The following is a 15,685-nucleotide window of genomic DNA, read 5'->3' on the forward strand; positions in this document are numbered from 1 at the left end:
TCTTCAAACAATTTATTTGTAGGCATGTAGATTTGGGCCCATAGGAAAGAGTAAGGGAGTGATTCGCTATCCTGCATGCTCACGGTTTCTGGACTGCTGTATTTAGCAGTAGCCAAATTGTCGACTTTGAGACAGAAAGTCGCAAGAATGATGTGTGTACTGTAACTAATCGAGGCCAGCATGTCTTGCTACTACGACCGATGGCACAACTGAATACCTAGCATATCGAAGCCTCGTATAAATTGTATAGGAAAGTAAGGGGTTAGTAAAGGCCCCTTGCGTGGAAATCGAGCTCGCTGATCACTAGAGCATGCTAAACTGACGGTGAATAGCCGTTTGAAATGAACACACTTACCCCCTACCCGCCGGCTTGATGAGAGAACTAGTCATCTTCGAAGAAGCTTTACACAGCATATTTGTTTCTTCGGCGCTGTTCCAACGATTCGGGTTATTTCAGTCCAGTGTCGGTAGCATCAAATTCAGGCGACCGACCATTTCGCGTTTGGTGGAATCCGAGAAATGTGTGAGTCATACTCCCCTATCGTAACATTACGAATAAGACTGTGTATGGGACAAGGCAGGTTGCTCAATTGAGGCATCGGACCGGGAACTTGATATCGGACGATATCACCTTCTACAGGCTTATGGAACTAGAGGTGCAGGTTGTGTGATGTATCGTGCTAAGCCCATGGGAGCACTTTCCCAGGCTCGGGTTCTTGCAGAATGAATCGTAACGTCATGTTCACAACACAATGCAATATCCCAATCGAAGGCAGTTCCGGCTAGTCAGATCACGTTCGCGGTCCGCTTCTCCAACCTACGAGAAGTCGGTAGATTAAACTCACCGCTAGAATATGCGGTGTCACGGTTTCCACGCAACGTGAGAAGGGAGTCACGAAGGTGCCACACGGCCAACCGATACATAGAAAAGCGGCCTCCGAGACGCGAACCTTTTCAAGAGTTATATTTTGATTCGTCAGATCTTGATCAATAATTGCATCATGATTCTTGGATCAGTATTCAATGCGCCATTATTGACTGTTATTGCCCGCTGGCTCATCCTGAGCTCGTTTGGCCAGCTGCAGAAGGATTTTGTGACCGCGCTGTCTGTCTATTACCCGATTATGGCCGACCGACAGACCACCGGAGTTAATCACTCGTGCCAACGTCCTTTGGTGCGCACAGAATGGTATATATCACATTCCATCCGAAGCTGGTTCGTATATGCTGATGTCTACTCGACAGGCGCCGACTCTCCGATGAACAGAAGGATTCCTACATCGCCGCATTGACTTGCATGCTCGAGAAGCCTGCAACCGAGTTTCCTGTTATCCCAGCAGCGAGTAATCGATATGAAGATTTTGTGGCTACACATGCCTTGGATATTTGGAATGCGCATTTCGTGGTAAGATGTCCTCGCCTTCGGATTACGAGTTATGGCTAAAGATTGCACAGGGAGCTTTCTATCCTTGGCATCGATGGTTACTGTTTCACTTCGAGCAAGCACTCCAGATATGTGGTTTTGATGGAGGGCAACCGTACTGGGATTGGACACTCGACACAGACAGCGAAGACGCATTTTTCAACTCTCCCATATTTGACACCGAAAGAGGCTTTGGCGGCAACGGGAGATATGTGCCGGCCAACCTTCTGACGCCCGCGCCGTCAATGTTCTTGGTTCGACCGAAACTGACCACCAACCGTACCGGTGGAGGCTGTCTCATAGATGGGCCGTTTGCTGGGCTTGCTACCCAACTTGGGCCCCGCGACAACATCCAGCGACGTGGAAAACACTGCGTCACACGGGATTTGGGATATGCATACTTCTGGAATACGACGGATGTCGGAGTCGTACGCAATGCGATGGAATTTCCAAACTTCGGACTGTATGGAAACAAGACGGAGTACTCGTACCATTCGGGCGGCCATTGGGCGATTGGTGGAGAGTATGCAACGATGAGCGACATGTGGATATCTCGTAAGCCGGCGAAAGTATTCTAACCGTGAAGAATGATGCTAACCTACTGAAAAGCGATGGACCCCATCTTCTTCCTACATCACTCCAACCTCGACCGTGCCTGGTGGTCTTGGCAGACACGAGACCTAGACGCTCGTCTGAAGGACATATCCGGTCCACTCTTTCCCCAGGACTACCATAATAAGGAGGGCGGTAACTACACAATAGACTCGACGATCCGTGTCGGTATCGCCGATCCGCAAGAGATCACGATTGCTGATATCATGCACATTCAGCGCGGACCTCTTTGCTACACCTACGATCAGCTGTATTGACATCCGTGTGGGCAGGACATGTTTGGCAAACTTGCGCTGTGTCAGGTAATGCCGAATATTCTTGGTACTTTTGGGGAGATGATTCAGCCCTGTTGCTCAATAGTTACCATATAGCTTCGAATGACAACAATGCAAGCTGTCGCTACGTCTGTGCAGCCCGAGCAACCGAGTTAGTTTCCGCTCGTGACAGCTCGATTGACTTTGCAGTTCTGAGTTTAGCCGGTAGAATGCAACCGAACGACTAGATATCACGAATCAAGCAAAGTGTATGTACTAACTGCTGCGTAGTCTAACCTGCGACCGTGCGTACAGGACGGATACTAGTCAGTGAGAGTGCTCGGTCCGCCAGGCAACCTCGTGAGTATGTGCAGGAATGGCAATGGTCATCGAGCTTTGACAGGCGACGACGGAAGTGGTAGAAGATCAACTGAACTTTGTCTGTGCAAAAGTTGTCGGCCAACAGTGAAGTTTTCTGAAATGCCACAGCTATACGGATATCGCGCCTTGAATGTGCTGTGCATGTGTCAACGATGCGGCGTTCGTGCGGACTGTCCCAGTACCGTAATGGCATGTCGATCAACGTAGATCATTGAAGCTAGAAATTGTCAGGGAACGAGCGATAAGTTGTGTGCTGCCAACGGGTGCAGCTGCTCAGGCACAACCTTGACTTAAAACTTAATAGGCCACGCAGGACTTATTTACCTAAATGGTCTTTGGGGGCTAGGGAAACTTTCCTTCCATGTGCACGTTCGCACTCCATCTTGATGGGTAGTCATGTTGGATCGCAAAGCTGTTATCGAAGAAACGAAGAAACAGTATACTTGGTTGCCTCCACAACGCCGGGACCTCAAAAGTACCCGACCGGCTCGTTCAGACGAGGGACAGCTCCCTCCAGCCTGTTGAGAAGACATTTCAACAAATCAAAGCCTCATACCGGTCCGGGCTCCCGACTGTCTGGCGAGTCTGGCTTGACTGTCTTCTGAAACGATCCAGAGAAGCGACAAAATGGTGCCGGTAAATTGTAACCGACCAACCAGGATTAGGAGATGGTGGTATTGAACCGATCGAAGCGAACCATTCTAACGTTATACCTTGTTGGGTAGATCTTGGCATTTGTCTGGACACCGTTGAGTTTCCACGTCTGCTGCCACCGTTCCTTTGAGTCAGAAATTGTGAAAAGTAAGATCAACATTAGTCGACACGAAGGGAAGTACTCAAAATGAATGACGTAAAACCATGCTTGCGGGACGTAGGTACATAGTAGTTAGAGTCCGAGAGCGCAACGGTTGTATCTTCTGAAGCGGACTGTGACCGGCGTCGTTGATGGAGAAGAGTGCCGAAGGGGAGCGAGCAAGGGCTGCTAACTTGACTCGCTTAGTGCATCATCTAGTCTAGGGCCTTTTTGGGCCTACACAGCGGCCGCTCCCCCTATACTCTCTGTTAGTGAGTGAGTGTGATATTCAGTGCTTACTGCCTACTTATTAGGGCTCGCTTAACCATAGTGGTTTCGAATCACCCAAAACGCCAGATCTGTGCTACCTAATGCGATGTGTTCCAAGAAAAGTATATTTGATTGAGGCATATCGGGGCTGACGTCTAGAAACGTGTTCGAAACGAGACTCGCAGTGCCGACCAGATAATGTGATTTCCATAAGTATCTTCTAAAGTTCAAGTGGGTGAGGAATTTGGATGTTAAGATTGTTGGTGATCCATTGATGGCCATAATGTATGCCAGATACTAACATGAGCGGACCCTGGATAATTGACAAAAGTGCTGTAAACGTTCGGTTGCAGGGTCAGGAACCGCCAGGAACAGTCCACTATTGCGGGGCGATTCTGACAGGCCGCGCACTTGTAGTATCATCAATTTCGAACAGTGTTCGTCCTCTCGTCCTGTCGTCTGTACCTCTGTCAAGGTACGAGATATGGCGCCTTTGCCGCTGTGGCTTGACCCTGACGTGCCTGTAACAAACCCAATCGCGCTTCTGTATAGAGGCGGAGACAGGTTTGCTTACTGCACTTGTAAAATCAGGAACAACGTTGAACCTGGACTTTGCATGATTTAACGATGCATGCTTTAAAGCTCCGTTGCTGCATAAGAATTAATTGGGCCGATGCAACATGCATTGAGTCGGGCCTGTCTTGTCTGCTCAGCGGTCCCCCTGGCCATACGATGGCTTTGTGAACCCTGCGTACCAGATTTTTCCTAGTGGTCAATTGAGGATGGGCTCATTCCCAGACGCCCAAGAGCCATCTAATAAGCTTTCTCATCGAGTATGGTATGAGCATCAGGCCTCCCCTTGTCCCTCTGCACTCCTATACCCTGCAGGAGAACCAAGATTCTCCAATGCTCGACATAACATGGGGGTTCCCACAAGGCTCGGCGGGGCATGGCATGACATGTGAGTCTTGTCCGTTTCTGCGAAGCCTGTCATGGGGCCATGTATAAGGAACCGACAATTCCGAGACATTAACTGCGCCAATTCCGCACTTACGGACATCAAAGAAGATTGGATCGACTATATCGTAACTACGATGGACCCATGGCTTCGAGTACCGAGGCCAGTTGATATTTGACTTTTGCTAGCTAACGACCGGCGTCGAAGAAAGCCGTCGGTCATTGCGTCGAGTCCATTCATTGCGATTCCATCGTGTCTCCATAGAATTTATCCCGAAAACGGTAAAATTGTTGTCGTCCCAAGCCAATGAAACTCCCACATAAGCGGTGGGGAACAAGCCAGTCTTAGGGATCTACGGCTCCCTTTCCGTTTCTGGGGTCCTAGTCAATTCGAACTATCGGGTCCTATTTTGAAACTCCATACGGGAGGTCCACAGATCTTCACTTGTCAAGTGAGGAAATCCTCCGTAAAACCGCATGAACGGGCCTTTAGTGTCGATTTGAAAACCTCAGATACCCCGATATCCCACGTGGCATTATCATGATGCGTTTCCTTCCTTTTCTCCTCGTTTCGATAACTCACCTTTAGTCCCTCCTTCAACTCACCTCGGTCGCTACAGGGCTAGGCTCCCTCACCGTCCAGGTTATACAACCAAAAATGCGGTCGATACTCAGGTTATGGATATTATGGGCCTCCCTTTTGACCCTGGGTCTTGCGGCTGGTAGTAGCTCTTCAGCACTGACCGAAGCACTCGAAACTCTACCAGCTTGTGCTGTAAGTCAACTGTCATGAGAATGGAATCATGCCATCGAGGACTAACAGAGTGTAGCTCAAATGTCTGTTAACAGCCGTTCAAAGCTCATCATGCGGCGCAACAGATCTCGCCTGCCAGTGTGCAGATCCAGAATATGTCTCTTCTGCTGAGCTCTGTGTAATGAACACTTGCACAGTCGTAGAGATGCTTAGCGCGAAGAACACCACGCAAACAATGTGCCAAGCCCCGATTCGCAATAAGACAGTCGAGTACAATGCCGTCTCAACAACGCTGATGGCCATTGCTTGTATTTTTGTCCTCGTCAGACTTGGATATAAGAAGTTTTTCACACAAATAGATCTTGGCTTAGACGACTGGTTCATCTTCTTGACGCTCATCAACTGCGTACCATCGGCCGTGATCAACGTCAGCTTGCTCTCATACAACGGATTAGGCAGGGATATCTGGACCTTGACACCCGATCAAATTACGGACTTTGCACGGGCATTCTTCATCATCACGCTGTTGTACTTCTCCGAGGTCTTCGTGTTGAAACTGTCCCTCCTATTCTTCTATCTGGTATGCTTCCTACACCATATCCTGTGCTGCCATGCAACATACTGATTTCGTCACCAGCGCATCTTTCCAGGAAGGGGTATCCGACGAGTAATATTGTGTACTGTTGCGTTCGACGTCCTGTTCGGTGTCGGGTTCATTGTCACTGCTCTTCTACAATGCCGACCAATCAGCTACAACTGGACCAACTGGCGAGGCGAGGGCGGTGGGCAATGTATCGACATCAGCGCAGTGGCTTGGGCGAACGCTGCTGTTAGCATTGCTCTCGACTTGTTCATGCTGGGCATCCCGCTGTCGCAGCTGCGAGAGCTTAAGCTGCACTGGAAGAAGAAGATTGGCGTTGCCTTGATGTTTGTCGTTGGAACTTTGTGAGTCATTACTTCTGCGCTGTCCACGAACCGTAGGAATAAAAGTTGGCTGACCTTTTTCTCCAGTGTCACCATCGTCAGCATTATCCGTCTGGCATCTCTCGTCGAATTCCGCGAATCAACAAACCTGTCATGGGACTACTTTGGCGTATCAATGTGGTCGACGGTCGAGATCACCATCGGCATCATCTGCGCTTGCATGCCTTCGATGCGACTCATCCTCGTCCGAATCGCGCCCAAGGTCTTCGACTCCACGCTCATCAGACCTTCGCGTTATTACTACAACAGGAAAAGCAAGTCAATCACGCTCTCCCAGGCTGCGAGGTTGGCCGACAAGGGAAAGTCTTCTCAGTCTACCGAAACAGATGTCTCGTCGGGTCCCAAGTCCGCCGCATCCAGGAACTCTTGGTTGCCGCCGCAGGTGCGCACGAGCTGGCGCGTCAGCCGGTCCGCTCACGACAACAGGATCATGGCAGAGGGTGTGCTGTTCTCGAGGGCAGTGCCACCCGAGCTGAACGAGGAAGACGAGGGGCACCTTGTGGCGATGGATACCCTGGAACCACACGCCAATTACCGAACGGAAGTAAGGATAACGGGCGGCGAGACAATCTCGCGCGACAGCACGCCGGAGCCGCGCAGTCCACAACACCCAAACTTTGTGTGAGAAATTGATGGCAGGCGGAACATGTTTTAAACAAATATCACAGAGATGATGTGCACGACCCAGTTGATCAGCGTTAGATACCCAGCAAAGCTCATGACGACACGCAAAATAACACATATAGCTATATCATTTGTAATTCCCTAGATAGTCAAATTTTCACAGACCACACACTGAACCAATTCATCGCATCTGAACAGAAACGCATCGTTAGACCTGCGCGAGAGCATATGCGACATCACCTAGAGAAGAGGCCCGCCTCCTCAAACCCCGATGGTACTCACCCGTAGACCTTTATAATACCTTGAGTTGGCATTCCCAAATGGGCTGGCCGGCATTTATAGCATGCAGGTTTTGGGGGCACCCGGGGTGCAAGATCCAGATCTACGAGCATCGGATCTATTAGTCCCCGGCCCATGATACTCTGGCTATACATGACGAGGAGGTGACTTCTCGGGAATCTCGGTGATTTCAGGGGGGGAGACCTGCTGAGCCATTATTGGTTGTTCGGGACGCTTGTGGCTATGCGGCTGGATCGATGCTGTTATCTGGCGACGTTCTTTCTTCTGCACCGATCAAAACGTCATCATCTCTGTCATCGCCACGAATGTCAAGTCATCCCAATGTTGGAGATTTATAGCCGGTGCAGGGATACTGTCTCCCAGCTTCTCACGCTAGCTCTAGCTATTAGGAGCCCTTCGTGGCATTTGTGTTTGTAAAGTTTGCAGAAGTGCTCATTGGATACTCGTTATTATTGATACTCGCGCCTAGAGTTTGTTGGAGGAGATTATCAACGGAGCGGTGCTTTGACGTTCTGCCAGGTACGGAATGCAAGCCGGCAATGACATTTACAGGATACTTATCAAGCTCATGCAATCTAGTTCGCGCAGTCTTGACCTGCGTGGAGATGTTGACTTGGTTAGGTATGTCTTCATCTATAGCAGTTCAAACGACTCGACAGACTGAGCACCGTAGGGGATGTTTTATCCCTAAGTAAAATTTTCGTGGCCAAGGTCATATTTTCAATACGTGATTTTATTTGTCACTATGTGCCTCTCATGGATACTTCCCTCGTTCGTGGTCCGAAGAAGCTCTGAATCTACGTAGCAAGTAGTGACTTGACGATGTTGTAAAGTTTGGGTGTATCTTTGAACATGTCAGCTATCGTTGCAGTTTTAAAGATTAGTCGGGGGCTCGCCAGCTTGTACGGCTCAGACCTCATTCTCGCTAACGAGAACCCTCTGCCATTTTACTACATGGTTCGGCGGATGGAGATAACTACCATGATCGCATGCATAGTGCAGGGGACGGTTAACATTACTCCAAGACGTGAGAAAATGGGGAAGTATCATGGTTATGATCCGAATGTTTCTTTTCATAGCTTTAGTCTTTTTTCTTTTGTTGAGGTTGGGTAGACCTCTCTCAAATTTTATAGTGAGAATCTCCTTCTGAAATCGGGATGTAGATGGGAGATCGCATCGAGGCCCACTGAAGCTTGCAGTGCGGGACATTTGCATTAAAATGGCTCTCACAAGTGATCAAGTCTAGCTCAACACCAGGAGAACAGAGATTAATGTAGCTTGTGAGTCTTCATCGGTGAGAGGATGAGAGATAAAATTATGTCAAGGTGGAAGCTGAAGCTCGAACCAAACGAGGAATTGAACTAGTGACATTGTGAGAAGCATCGAAGGTATCTTCTGCCTTCAATTGATACTAACCCAGAGACGTGATGGCTGAAGACAAGCGAAGGCTTAAGTCCTCTTCCAAACCGTTTCAGCGTCACACTGACCCCAAAAGGACCTTTCATAGTCTGAATTCTTGGGCGGGTATGGATCATTACCAGTGCACGAGCCTGGGGACTCCAGAAGTGCTGACCAACTTGCTACCCTATCTCTGGGTGGTACAAACGCTGTTACGCTGCACAATTTCTGAACGTCATAAAAGGTGCCGGTAACTTTGAGTATGGTCCAAAAGATTTCATGAGTTCGACCGAATCGCTCGATCCTACCCTTGGGTCTTAGAAGCTTGTTACGACCAGGCTTCCGCGAATCAGCAACCTTGATCTTGCTGAAACAGACCGTTGGGGTACTTTTCCTTGCTATATATAATCTTTAACGAGTGCGTCATTCTCATCTTGTAGGTTGAATGTCATTATCCGCACCAAGCTGACTTTCTAAGTGAAACGATAAATGCTTATGGAATGTTTATTGCGAGGGCAGTCAATGTGATTGCCTCATATAGTCTCTGACCTTGGCCAACAGGTCAATATGAAGCTTCGTAATCTCGCCGCAATCGGTGCGAGTTCTAACAATATATAGTCGATCTTCATATTACACATAGGATACAGATGTGTGGAGAGGGCCAGATGATCGTTTAACAAGGAGAACATGGGATTTTGTCGGTAATATCTCGTATGTAGCGCACCAATTCCGTCATCCGGTCCTACTCGTTCTAGAATGGACCCGTCACAAAGCATCATGAAAAGTGGAGGATGGGTTCTGAGTCAAACTGCGTGACGAAATATGAGAGAAGTGTGAGAGAAGTGTGAGAGAAGTGTGAGAGAAGTGCGAGATAGATTGTATTTCCAAGTCTTCAGGTACACGCAATTGAAAATCTTGAGTTTATGATATTGGCTGTTACCAAGATATCTGAACACGAGCTATAATCGATAGACTGAGTTTCGCTAAGCATGCAATAATTTCTGGTAGGAAATGAAATGTGGCGGGTCAAATAGTGACGAGTAAGACTCTATTATGTTGATGTTCGAGTCGTATGGCGCTTCCGCTTCGTGTGTATAGAGCTTAAAATGCCATGAGAGCCAGGCGAGCGTGTCTCGTGAGATCGCATTGATATCTGGAATAGTCTGCAATACTATTTTCCAAAGCTTGCGAGTGACAGAGGCCCAAGAATATCGGACCCAGCTCATGCATGATAGATGAGGACTTGTGAAAGGCTCAAAGTTATGTCGCTTGAAAGTGAACTTGTCGCGAGGCGGAGACCGTTGCAACATAGCTCTTGAACCTCAAATGATTCGCAAGCCCTGTATTGACTCCTGACTGCTGACACAAGGCGTGGTCAATAAAGTGGTCGTCCCTGGAACAAGGCGTGGTCAATAAAGTGGTCGTCCCTGGAACAGGGCGTCGTCCAGGTTGAGACGCATGCGTGAAACTGATCACGCCGAAAGCAGCCGCTAAGGGTTGGAAATAAGGACAGGATCGTGGATCACAGACATGCGAAGTGATTTGATTCGTAGATTGGTCGTTATTCAGCAAATGCTTCTCGTTTTGGTATAATGGTATTTTGCCGGATCTAGATGCTCCTAACCATGCAGATCCGTTATGATACATAGCCTCGCTTCCTTCCCATCCACATTACGCCGCCCGCATGGTCCCACCACTTTTTTTTTCGTCCTGTTTAGGTGGAAAACTTTCGCGTGATCTTGGCGATGACTGTGAGGGGCAGGGTTAGTTCCAATGCTTGGCCCAACCACAAAATGCGCACGTGTCAAGGAGAGGAGGGGAGACCTGAACGTACTGTGTAAAGCGACAACGCTGAAAATGAAGACCAAAGACAGAACAAGAACAACGACGGGGTCAACCTTCAGACCAGGGGACTCGTCGGTGTAGAGGCGCAGCATCGTGCTGGTGCTACCACCGGCGCCGGCGGCTCTTGTGCTGCTGGGACGGACATTGGCGATCTTCTCCTTCTGGTCGGCAGCGGCTCGTCGTCGGATGGCAGTTCGTGCGCCGCCGGGAGGAGGGGGGGAGGAGGGGCGACCGGTGCTCACGCCCGTGCTGGGGGTGTTGACGGGGGATGATGCTCTAGGAGAAGACTAAAATTCCTTTGGTCAGCAAGCTGTTGTTGTTCCCCCGGCTTTCCACGATGCTCCAGTGGCAGCATCGCATTTGTCGGGGGTGGGATCCATGAGTCACACTGTACGCACCATTGTGATATGTGTGTGTGGTGGGAAAGAGGCTGAAGGAAAGTCGTCGAAAAAGACAGATAGATGGGCGTGCGGCGTCCAAGATGGTGATGTGGTGAATTGACAGCGAGGTACGGAGAAGTGGCTACTGTTTGGTGGTAATTCTGAAGTTAGCGACTAGGGACGCTTAGAGATTATCAAATCCGCTGCCCCCTAACCACTAACCTGAGCTCTGGGCCCCAGATCTCGTGGAGCTCTCAATTGAGGCCACATTTTGGGAAGGCCCCCTGGATATTCGCCGAAATGTTTATCCGGGGAGCCAGTCGAGGGGGCCATTTGTACTAACCTGACCTTGACTACTAGCATTGGCATTGGAATTGCCAGACTACTTGGTACACAGTAAGTTACCCCAGGCCGAACCTGGATCTGGAGCAAACTAACCTAAGGTTAGGTTACATGACTCCATCTGCGACAACCTGCTCACATGAGCAATTCATTCTGCCAATGCATCTTTCGTCGGCTCATCATGGGTTAAGGTTATATTCTTGCCAGCTGAATTTGTATAAATATATATAACCCTCTCTCTTTTTTCTTTTCTTTTCCTTTCACGATCCGGTATCTATATGTTCCTCTTTTCGCCTTGCCCACATTCATTCGAAAGCACATCAATGCAACTGTGGCACGCGACTTCCCTGCCAGCACGCCAAGACCCCACATGAAATTAAACTTCAATTGTAGATATTGCGGCAAACGAATAGCCTAATCCTCCTCCATTCATAGGCCAGCTGTCCAGTCACGTTACAATATTCAGTCGCGTCTTCTCTAAGGTTCATTTATTCCATACCCCGTGTCATGCTTGCAATCGGTGGCGCACCACATTTGTGCTATTCTCTCGATTCCGCATCGTATCGGACTCTAATGTCTGCTCGCACCAGTTTGAACCGTTCCGAATCTCTTCATCGAGCTTCTAACCATGACGGTATTCAGGAAAAGCAAGCTAGAAGTAAAAAGACCCGTCCCGAACGTGTGGTAGCAAGATTAGAGACTGAAAATCCACACCATGTGCTCACTTTCCTCTTCGCATAACAAACCTGAACTCACTTCGTTAGTACACCTCTTGACAGCCCGAATCGTGGCCATGACGAAGCAGAGCTTGAGGCAGCTGCCCTCGCGCGCGCCATCACTGGTCATGTCTCAAGATAATCTTGCGACCCCTGATGCTATAGCCCCGGTACATCAGCAGGACGCTACTTCGAATATGAAAGAACCCACGACCCCAGATTATTCATCAGTCGATGCTTGAATCATGTAAATAATTCAGTGGTCGCTCTTAGCTTGCCCGAGAGACCGCTGCGATGTTCACCCCTGGAGCCTTGTTATCCGTGATTTGCATCTCTTTCTGGGTATCACCATGTCTTGCGGCCTTCAGCAGTAAAGGGATGAACAACGTGGTGGCTTATTATGTAAGATACAACATCATGTTGAAGTATCCAACCATGCTTACACGTACAGGGCCAAGGGAGCAATCAGCGACCGCTCGCCGCACTTTGTGGAGATGACAGTATAGATATCATTATCCTGTCGTTTGTCCATCTATTCCCAGCTCAAGCCAATGGCTACCCCGGCTTGAATTTTGGGAACCAATGCTCGGGTGAGAAGTATCGCGGTCCGGGTTACAATGGAATCAATGATCCCTCCAAGGACGCACTCCTCAAATGCCCTAGTATCCAACGCGATCTCAACTTTTGTAGATATGCGACCCCCCAGAAGAAGATTCTTCTCTCCTTGGGCGGCGGTACCGACGCATATCAGTTGACTGGAGCTTCCGACGGCGTCAACCTGGCGACTCAGTTATGGTACATGTTCGGCCCCAGGAATCAGACAATGGTAGACGCAGGCATTCCGCGCCCGTTCGATTACAGAGGCGGCGGCTTCATAGTCGATGGCTTCGACCTGGATATCGAGCACCCGCCAGTTGACGGTGGAGCAGGTTACATTGCTCTGTCCAAGACGCTTCAGAGCTTCTTCAAGCAGGCCCTGCCCGTGAAATACTACTTGACCGCTTCCCCTCAGTGCGTCATACCGGATGCAAACATGAAGGACATCATCGCGGCAATTCCCTTTGACTTGCTCTTCATCCAATTCTACAACACGTACACCTGTTCGGCCAAGAGGTGGGCACGACTCAACCCCAGCTACACAAGTGGTGGCTCATTTGCGAATGCAGGCTTCACCATCTTCCAATGGACAAGCTACCTTGCGGCTACAACTAGCAAGGACGCGAAGATCTTCCTTGGTCTGACGACGGTTGGGACGACACCTGACTACACTCTGACGATTCAAGAAACGGCAAATATTGCCAACGCATACTCTTGCAACTCGAGCTTTGCTGGCGTATCGATATGGGAGGCCGAGTCTGCCTTCAACAGAACATCCGGCTTTCGAAACTACTTCCAAAACTTGAAGCCTGCCCTCATTCAAGCTGTACTAGGGGCAAAAGAATGCGTAGGGTAGCCTTTCTCTAATTCATCGTTAAAGATGCTCTGCTCTGCTTGTGTAATCAGATTGCTTACCAATGTTTTAACAGAACCGTGTTCTAGTCAGCCAAAACGGCCAATGTGGTTCCGTTGAGGGAACACGTTGTCCCCAAGACCCTTTTCCTCTTTGTTGCAGCGCATTCGGATATTGCTCGCCACCAGGTTCTGATCTTCCAGATGCCTGGTGTGGGGCGGGCTGCCAGTCTGCCTATGGGACATGCAAGCAGGCTTTGTCCACTTTGGCCGAGTCGGTCAGATTAGCAAATAGCAGTGTTACTTGAAACCCAAGCGGTATACTTGAAGAGTTGGCCTCACCAGTGATGGAAATGAAACAGACATGTAAGGCTAGGAAAATCGACACGAGCATGTAGTAGCGCTAGATTCCGCGACATCGAACTGAAGAATTTGTTGGTAAAATGCGCACTATTAAATATATATCTCATTATACCTCAGGTATAATTCAGCAGGTAATGCTCAAGTTACTAAGAGTCCTACTTTTGATAGGAAATCCCGAACGGTACCGATAACGCCTTCTGTCCAACTAATATGGGGGGAATGCCCGGCTGGGCTGCGGTAGACTGTGAACTCTCCAGTTTTCTGGCTCTGCTGCGCCACCATACCTTCTTGGTACTCCTTGGGCAAGGTCAAGTCCCCCTCCAATACTAGATATGCGCAGGGCAAAGCTGCATACGCATCATTGGTGAGCTTCGTGGTCAAGACGGGTGATGCCGTAAGTCCGGATGACCACTTCTTAGCATCCTCTCGATCGACATCATTGAAGAGGAACTTTTCCACTTCTACCATCGTACCGAGCCCAGCACCGCCGTGTTTCTGTCCAGCGCGTACTCTCATCAGTTCTCATGGCCAATCCTTATCTCGGGGCTGAGGGAGTACTTACGTGGAATTTCATAAATGGCGGTGTCACAAATGTCCCGTCCTTGGGCTGAAAGAAGCTGGTCACAGACTCTCCAACAGGAATGATGAACGCTCCCATGTACAGAATGCCCACGATTCCGCCCGACTGTCCTTCCGCCTTGCGAGTCTCAAGTTGCAGTTCAGGCCTCGCCGCCTGAGTTGCAACCCAGCCTCCCGCCGAATGACCGATGATGAGGACCCTCTTTCCCTTATCCTGGATTAGCGGTTCGAGAACGCTGAGGACCGCTTCGGTATCTTCCTCTCCTTGGGGATATCCGCCCGCCGGAGGTTCCCGATCGAAGTCTGGGTTGTTCACGTCGCCAACGTTTAGCTTGCTCAAATCGGCGGTGGGAAGCTGAGGGCAGTAAGCGTCAAATCCATTCGACTTTAATGCATCGACCAGTGGCCTATAAGGCTCTGGTGAGTGATACGAGCCATGACAGATAACTACCGCATAATCAGATGGGGAACTCATAGCGTCCAAGAACTGGAAATATATATATATAGATATCACATATACATATATAAAAGCCTTTGACCAAGGTGGATGGGAGAAAGTTTGAGGCAGTATTTTGAAGGTTGGCCGGATAGACATCTTTCTCAAGTACTGGTGACGACAGTGTTTTCAAGCTCCGGTCTGGAATCCAGAGTGATTCCTGGCCTATCACAGCTACGAGCAGCTACGAGGTAAGCAGACACCTGTATACCAGTCGCGCTAGGTCGACGGGGCAGTGGAGCATTAGTGAGGATCAACGCTAGGTAGGTGTCGTATCACTTTGTGGATCCCATCCTAACTACGTACTTAGCAACATGAGCCTTTGCCGCCCGTGGGCGGCCAACGGCCACTCAGCGTCGTCGGTTCTCGGAACTGTAATGTACATGAGAACTGCTCTATACTTGGGATCATAAATAGGAATCGCCGCGCCCAGTTCATGAGCAGAATCCATGCCAAAGTGGTCAAAGAATTCTACCGGTATAAATCGTACGCAAGCCCGTTGCTCACCGTCGCATCCTCGCAGTGCCAGAGGATCCAAGGCCTCCAGGATTTCCAAAATAACATGAGGATGCAGCCGAGATGCCGCTGACAGTATCCACCACGCTATTCCACATTTGTTTCTTACCTGGCACGTAGTCAGTTGATGCTTGCAACCGTGAACGGCTCTCATGCCGCGTTCCAACTTCTAACCACACCGCATCTGTACCACCCAGTTGAGCCCAGAGTGTTGTGCATACTAGAAGTCCCACATGTAAGAAGAAGGGC

General features: G+C 49.4%; 5 protein-coding genes across 5 annotated transcripts; 3 read left to right on the forward strand and 2 right to left on the reverse strand.

Annotated features, from left to right (window-relative positions):
- The first annotated feature begins 915 nt into the window (after positions 1–915).
- On the forward strand, positions 916–2,437 carry BKA67DRAFT_333172 (uncharacterized protein). Its single transcript, XM_046096256.1, has 4 exons — positions 916–1,189; positions 1,246–1,405; positions 1,456–1,978; positions 2,033–2,437. Exons 1-4 carry the CDS (start codon positions 1,002–1,004, stop codon positions 2,290–2,292), a joined length of 1,131 nt encoding a protein of 376 aa, XP_045955902.1. The 5' UTR covers positions 916–1,001; the 3' UTR covers positions 2,293–2,437.
- Positions 2,438–4,849: 2,412 nt separating this feature from the next.
- On the forward strand, positions 4,850–7,246 carry BKA67DRAFT_692892 (uncharacterized protein). Its single transcript, XM_046109234.1, has 4 exons — positions 4,850–5,465; positions 5,521–6,024; positions 6,082–6,389; positions 6,456–7,246. Exons 1-4 carry the CDS (start codon positions 5,349–5,351, stop codon positions 7,051–7,053), a joined length of 1,527 nt encoding a protein of 508 aa, XP_045955903.1. The 5' UTR covers positions 4,850–5,348; the 3' UTR covers positions 7,054–7,246.
- A 3,218-nt stretch (positions 7,247–10,464) lies between these two features.
- On the reverse strand, positions 10,465–12,163 carry BKA67DRAFT_660421 (Sec61beta family-domain-containing protein; the record flags this gene model as incomplete). Its single annotated transcript, XM_046107619.1, has 3 exons — positions 10,465–10,499; positions 10,585–10,882; positions 12,074–12,163. 3 exons carry the CDS (start codon positions 12,161–12,163, stop codon positions 10,465–10,467), a joined length of 423 nt encoding a protein of 140 aa, XP_045955904.1.
- Positions 12,164–12,327: 164 nt separating this feature from the next.
- BKA67DRAFT_537492 (glycoside hydrolase superfamily) lies at positions 12,328–13,770 on the forward strand (the record flags this gene model as incomplete). The annotated part of the gene is made up of 3 exons (XM_046100328.1): positions 12,328–12,435; positions 12,485–13,477; positions 13,573–13,770. 3 exons carry the CDS (start codon positions 12,328–12,330, stop codon positions 13,768–13,770), a joined length of 1,299 nt encoding a protein of 432 aa, XP_045955905.1.
- A 213-nt stretch (positions 13,771–13,983) lies between these two features.
- BKA67DRAFT_692895 (Alpha/Beta hydrolase protein) lies at positions 13,984–15,018 on the reverse strand (the record flags this gene model as incomplete). The annotated part of the gene is made up of 2 exons (XM_046109235.1): positions 14,408–15,018; positions 13,984–14,340 (listed from the first exon to the last, which is right to left on the reverse strand). The coding sequence occupies exons 1-2, from the start codon at positions 14,897–14,899 to the stop codon at positions 13,984–13,986; spliced, it is 849 nt and encodes a 282-aa protein (XP_045955906.1). The 5' UTR covers positions 14,900–15,018.
- Between the last annotated feature and the right edge of the window lie 667 nt (positions 15,019–15,685).

This window comes from Truncatella angustata, assembly GCF_020726525.1.
Source record: "Truncatella angustata strain MPI-SDFR-AT-0073 chromosome Unknown BKA67scaffold_6, whole genome shotgun sequence".
NCBI classification, from domain to species: domain Eukaryota; kingdom Fungi; phylum Ascomycota; class Sordariomycetes; order Amphisphaeriales; family Sporocadaceae; genus Truncatella; species Truncatella angustata.